The 5,729-nt window shown below is 36.7% G+C and overlaps 3 protein-coding genes across 5 annotated transcripts in view; 1 reads left to right on the top strand and 2 right to left on the bottom strand.

Annotated features, from left to right (window-relative positions):
* The window catches only part of LOC104734696 (transcription factor TGA2.2-like), a 7,692-nt gene extending 6,880 nt beyond the window's left edge, over positions 1-812 (bottom strand). For all 3 annotated transcript variants that reach the window (XM_010454322.2, XM_010454325.2, XM_010454326.2), the window contains exons 1-2: positions 344-812; positions 89-213 (exon numbers count right to left, since the gene is read on the bottom strand). In XM_010454322.2, coding sequence (XP_010452624.1) covers positions 89-213; positions 344-423 — 205 coding nt within the window. In that variant the 5' untranslated portion in view covers positions 424-812. The remainder of the gene's footprint in view (positions 1-88; positions 214-343) is intronic.
* On the top strand, positions 1,838-4,757 carry LOC104734695 (CDK5RAP3-like protein). Its single transcript, XM_010454321.2, has 10 exons — positions 1,838-2,001; positions 2,132-2,266; positions 2,482-2,576; positions 2,677-2,771; positions 2,873-3,008; positions 3,090-3,239; positions 3,334-3,837; positions 3,924-4,132; positions 4,216-4,348; positions 4,472-4,757. Exons 1-10 carry the CDS (start codon positions 1,941-1,943, stop codon positions 4,601-4,603), a joined length of 1,650 nt encoding a protein of 549 aa, XP_010452623.1. The 5' UTR covers positions 1,838-1,940; the 3' UTR covers positions 4,604-4,757.
* The window catches only part of LOC104737867 (protein STRUBBELIG-RECEPTOR FAMILY 2-like), a 4,179-nt gene continuing 3,129 nt past the window's right edge, over positions 4,680-5,729 (bottom strand). The window contains exons 15-18 of the mRNA XM_010458121.1: positions 5,529-5,676; positions 5,308-5,447; positions 5,070-5,226; positions 4,680-5,001 (exon numbers count right to left, since the gene is read on the bottom strand). Of these exons, the coding sequence (XP_010456423.1) occupies positions 4,819-5,001; positions 5,070-5,226; positions 5,308-5,447; positions 5,529-5,676 (628 nt within the window). The 3' untranslated portion in view covers positions 4,680-4,818. The remainder of the gene's footprint in view (positions 5,002-5,069; positions 5,227-5,307; positions 5,448-5,528; positions 5,677-5,729) is intronic.

Here is a 5,729-nt window from a genome sequence, read left to right as displayed (position 1 = left end):
CTCTCTAGAAGGGAATCTTCCTTATCTGCTGAAACCAAAAAACCAAACCCCTATTCCCAAAAAAAGAAAGAAGAGAGAGAGTGCATACGAGCTGTGTGATGATGATGAGATAAAGGAGAAGAAGCAGTTGTTGAAGGATCATGATGTCCTTGTCCATCAAGATAGAGGAAGAGTGATGGGTCTATCTCTCCAATATCATACCCATCTTTGTTCCTGCTCATCATACATATGTACACACATAAAAAAAAAAAAAACTTAGTGGGATCATGAAATTATCAATTCAAAAAGTTTTTATACGACTTATAAAGTCTCATCAAGATACACATAATAAAAATATATTTACATGAAGTTTCCATGGGAAGCTGAGGACGTGGCAGATGCTGATGATAAGTGTTGATGATGATTCTGGTGATGACCTTGCATTTGATGATGATTATATTGATGTTTGAGCGTGTGATAGTAACAGCAGAAGATGATGATGATGATGAAGAGAGATGATAGATTTGATCTTCGTATGTTCTCTTATGTTGGTCTTCTTCTCTCCTGGATGGCAAGCTTGATGATGACGGTTGTTTTGATCACTAGATGATGATGATGATATCTATTAACTTAGTAGTTCTTGAATATTATTATCTTTTCTTTCTCTATATTCTTGGAAAGAGATAGAGATTATGTAACGGAGCATTTAAAGCTACTTTAGGGGAGAGATAGAAGAAGAGAAGGAGAGGGTCGGTTATATCGATTGAAGTGGAGAGGGTTCAAAACTTAATAGAATGATTTTGGAGAAGAGAAGCAAAAGACAAACTCCTTTATTTTCCTGATTTTTTTTTTTTTGGTTCTTATTATTTACTTAATTTTGTAAAAGTTTCGTCTACCTTAAAATATTAGAAGACGACTTTGTTTTTTTTTTTCTTTTTGTTGTTGTATAAAACCAAGAAAAATATTCTGATAAAGCGGTCAAGAACATGTCCTTTTCCATCCCTCTCTCCTCTCTCTCTCTATGTAGAAATTGATGATAACAAACTTGTATAAATATTTTTTGTTTGTTCTCTAAATTATTGTTATTTTATTCTCCTATTATTCAACTATATTCTTCAAATATATATATATATATTTTTTTTAAGATATAGTTTTCAATTCCATCAGATACATTATTCTAAGATTTTTTTTTTTCAATTTTTAATGATCCATTAACTGGTCTTACATTAGATTGAATTAACACTAAAAATGATTTATATATATATGGAACAAGTTTTAGTCACCCAAAAATTGATATGATTTTTTTATAAATATTTTTTGTTTGTTCTCTAAATTATTGTTATTTTATTCTCCTATTATTCAACTATATTCTTCAAATATATATATATATATATATATATATTTTAAGATATAGTTTTCAATTCCATCAGATACATTATTCTAAGATTTTTTTTTTTTCAATTTTTAATGATCCATTAACTGGTCTTACATTAGATTGAATTAACACTAAAAATGATTTATATATATATGGAACAAGTTTTAGTCACCCAAAAATTGATATGATTTTTTTAAAAAAAATTTGTATTCCATTATTATTCACTAACTGTTCCATTTGATTTTGTTTGGATGGGACATTGGACACTATTATTGGTGTAGGTTTAGTTTTGGTATTGGTTATCCTTAACGCGGTTTGGTTATTGTTTGTATAATAATAACCAAAGTCCAAACCTTCAGAAACCGGCGTCTTCAAAATTAATTTAAGATAACCGGAACCGGAGTAAATTGATTCGGTTATAACATAAACCGGAATCGGTAAATCTGATGGACACTGGTTAGCTATGCGTTTCCTTTTCTCTTCGGTGTTGAAGAAGCAAAGCAGACTCCAACAAAACCTTAAAAGCTGATACTTTCCCCAGATATTATTATCACAGGTTTACCGGAAAAAAAAAACAAAACAAAAAATGCCGAGTCAAGACGATGTTCAAAATCTTCCAATTGACATCACCTTCTCTCGTCTCGGAGGTAATGCAGAAATTATCAATTGCGTACTACACATAATGTAATCTCTCGGTCGTGTTCTACGTTTGAATTCGAGTCTGATTTATTGGAGGTTATGGTCTTGATTTGGTTTTCAATTTTGTTGAATTTGAAGAATGGTTGGTGGATCGGAAGAGAATTCCGGCGGATTGGAGGAAGAAGGTGGGTGTCATCAGAGTCAAAATCTTAAAAGAGTTCTCTTCTTTGCCTAAAGAGATCGATCCTTACTTTCAAACCCTAGATCCTGAAGGTTCGATTTTTTTTCAATTTAGCAATTTTGGTTTGTTGGTTTGCAGCCTCTCACTTAAGAACTCTAAAGTGTTAGTCTTTTCTTTGAAAAATGCCAAAGAGATTTGATTTGGGTCTCTGTGAAACACATTAAGCTTGTTTGGAGTTTTTTGTAAAGGCTTAAATGTGTTTACTTGTTGTTTTTTCTCATCCAAGTGATCGTTGTTTTGCTTTTAGTGATTGGTTACTTGGAGGTCAAAAAGATATATGAGATTCTCCTGAAGACAACTCCAGAGAGCCGCAACATCTTTGGTCGTCTTTCGGGTGCTTCTGTAAGAAATACTCTGTCTCTGTCTCTGTCTCTGTCTCGCATTTTACTTGTATTCATTGTCGTTGTACATTTTGTGATCTGTTTACTTTGCTCCTTTTTAGGGTGTTTGGGAAGCAATTGTTCGTGCGTTTGAAAAAGATCACATTTATCTTGGGGAGGCAGCTCACATTATAATTCAGAATGTCAATTACGAAATGTGAGTTGCTTTCTTGCATTGCTTTACTTGATTTTTTACCTATAGTCTCTCTACTTTGGGCATTTCCTAATGTTTTTTTTTTCTTCTTGCAAAACATGAAGCCCATATCTGAAAAAGCAAGTGCAAAAGGTTCAGCAACAAATGACGGAACTTGATCGTAAAGAAGCTGATATCAAAAGGAGCGTTGCACTCTCAGCAACTAAATATGAGGATGCTTGCCGAGAGCTTGGATTGCAGGTTTTAGTTGAAAACTTGGCCTGGTTTCATCCATAGGTTTTTTAAAGGATCGCATTAGCTTATAACATCTTAAAATTTCAGGGAAACAACGTGAGGCGTGAACTTTTGGAGACTGCAACTTCGCTTCCTAGTACCTTTAGCAAGATTCTGGAAGTTATCAACAGTGACTCAGTAACAGGGGCAATGGAGTACTACTCCGCTTATGTTAAAGATGTTCATACTGAGAAAGATGTAAGATCACTCTTAACTTTACTCTCTTTCTCTCTAAAATTTTGGTCCCTTTGTTCTGGGAGGTTGAATTGACCCGCTTCTGATCTGTCTGTAGAAGCCACTGAGGATCGTGTTACAAAGCTTGAAAGACATTCGTGATAACCCTCCATCTTTAAGCGTTTTGGGGGTCTCTGAAGCTCTTGACGCTGATAATATTCAGTCATCTGAGAATGCAAATGGTACAGACACAGCTGCAGACAGTATTGATTGGGATATTACACTTGATACTGCTGAGATAGATTGGGATGTCAGTATGGTAGAAGAAGTTGATAGTGGAAATGATCTAGGTTCATATGAAATTGTCAATGCCAGCGATATTCCTGAGAATTCTCCATGTAAAGTGGAAGAAAGCCAAGGCCCTGAGGTTGATGTTTCTGAGATTTCTTGGGATGTAAGTGTTGAAACACCTCAGGTAGAAGAAATAACTGATTCGGCTTTGCTAGAATCAAATCAGACACAGTCGGCAGATTCTACAACTCAAGTCTTAGGGAGTGGAGGAGAGAGGAGCCAGCTGTTGGACACAGAATATAGGAATAAGATCCTTGATGATTTGTATGAGGTACTCTAATCCCTGACTATTTAGTGCTTAGTTTAATTCTGGAAACGCTTCTTGAGAGACACTTTATGTGGTTTCTCTTGTGTCAGGTCAAGGCATTTTTGAACCAGCGTTTGATAGAACTGAGAAATGAAGACACTCTGTCTTTGCAACACCACGTGCAAGCAGTTGCCCCGATGGTTCTTCAGCAGTATTCTCCTGAAACCATTGACCCAATGGTAGTTGATATCTCCATGGCCATTTCAATGCTAACAAACAAGAAATCTCGGGATCTGATCATGATCCTCAACTCCAAAAGGTGCGTTAGGATATAGTGTCTCTGCCTGGGAATTTGCAGTGCGTACCACAGCTTTTGATATATGTATTTTTGATGTTTTACAGATTCCTAGATAGGCTTGTTTCAGAGCTGGAGGAGAAGAAGCACCGTGAAGTGAAGCTAAGAGAGAGCTTGAAAGATGTGGGTAGAAGACGCATGGAGCTGCAGAATTCACTCTCGTCTATATGGCCAAAACAGGTAAGCTCATGTTTTCAAAAAGCTTTACTTTTGTTTTGGCGAAAATGTGAATTACCGGTGTCAGATTTATCAGAAATTTGGAATTTGAAGGGGATATCTAACAAATTTTGTTGGTGAATACAGGAAGCTGCACTTTCGAAAACAAGAGAACTGAAGGAGCTTTGTGAGACAAGTCTCTCTTCCATGTTTGATGGAAGACCTGTGAATATAAGAGGAGAGATCAATACATTGTTGAACGCTGGAGTTTCTGCTTAGTTTGATCTTTGGGATTGGCTAGAAAACTTAGTTTCAGAACACCAAGTGACCCTCTTTCTTACTATAGGATCTTGCCTTGTTTCAAACTCTTTTTTATTTATTTCTATCATGTACCAAGTAACATCCTTTTACAAAGACTAATACGTGTTCATCATATGCTAACTATTATATTGACAGTAAGGTATCTGTGCATGAAAAAGAGATACAGAAAATGGTCAAGAAGAGAGGTAGCTGAAGGTAGGTGAGGAGATGAACCGTGTGCGTGTTGAGCAGAAAGATTTACTAAAAGGGTCGGTCTTGTCTGCGACACTACTGCTTGCTTCCTTGTTCTGTTTCTGTATCAGTGCAGTGAGTGCTTCCACTATTTCTGAAACCGCTGGTCTGAACTCTTTCTCTACCTGCTTATGAATGCACGATTAGTTGTAATGTAATGATCCTGAGTGAAGAAGCTCTATTGAGAGAATACCTGAGTGCATAGGGAGATAATGTCTGCGTATTGTGAGGCGACTCTTGAAGAGAATGTGCCGGCTATCCCTCCATCAATCATCTGCTCTAAGCTTCGCCTGTCATGAAGTCTGGTTGATGCCCATTTCACCAGTAGCTGTTCTCCTCGGGGTCGTGAGCTGGAACATCCATCAAAATACGTTGACAGCTTAGCTTGGTTATCAACGATTAATATATTAGTATGTGAATTGCTTGCGTACCTGTCAAATGCTTTCCTTCCTGTTAACAGTTCCAAGAGTAGCACTCCCAGTGCATAAGTGTCACTCTTTGTGCCACTGCTTCCTGGTTGACCATGTTCTGGTGCTATGTAGCCCGTGTTCTGTATCGCTATCTCTGAAGCCTGCTCTTTATCTCCACTCATTAGGTCTATCTCAGTAAAATAATCTAGTGACGCAACATCATATACTGTCTTCTTACTTACCCGAAGTTTAACACTGTTGCTTGTAAGTGGCCTTAAACTAGCAAGCCCACAATCAGCAATACGAGGTGTAAGTTCTTCGTCTAGTAAGATGTTTGTTGCTTTGAGATCGCTATGGGCTATAGGAGGGTAAAACGACGAGTGCAAATAGCTGAAAGAATTTGATTCACCAGATAGAGAAGAGTCAAAATAAATGGCTGCAAT

Source organism: Camelina sativa, chromosome 13 (assembly GCF_000633955.1).
Source record: "Camelina sativa cultivar DH55 chromosome 13, Cs, whole genome shotgun sequence".
NCBI lineage: Eukaryota > Viridiplantae > Streptophyta > Magnoliopsida > Brassicales > Brassicaceae > Camelina > Camelina sativa.
The sequence above is the reverse complement of the archived record's forward strand: the minus strand, read 5'-3'. Positions and strand labels throughout refer to the sequence as shown.

Coding starts and splice junctions, on each gene's coding strand:
- LOC104734695 (XM_010454321.2), top strand. CDS start 1,941: ATGCCGAGTCAAGACGATGTTCAAAATCTTCCAATTGACATCACCTTC. Junction 2,772..2,872: donor CAGAATGTCAATTACGAAAT/GTGAGTTGCTTT, acceptor CAAAACATGAAG/CCCATATCTGAAAAAGCAAG. Junction 3,009..3,089: donor GCCGAGAGCTTGGATTGCAG/GTTTTAGTTGAA, acceptor TTAAAATTTCAG/GGAAACAACGTGAGGCGTGA.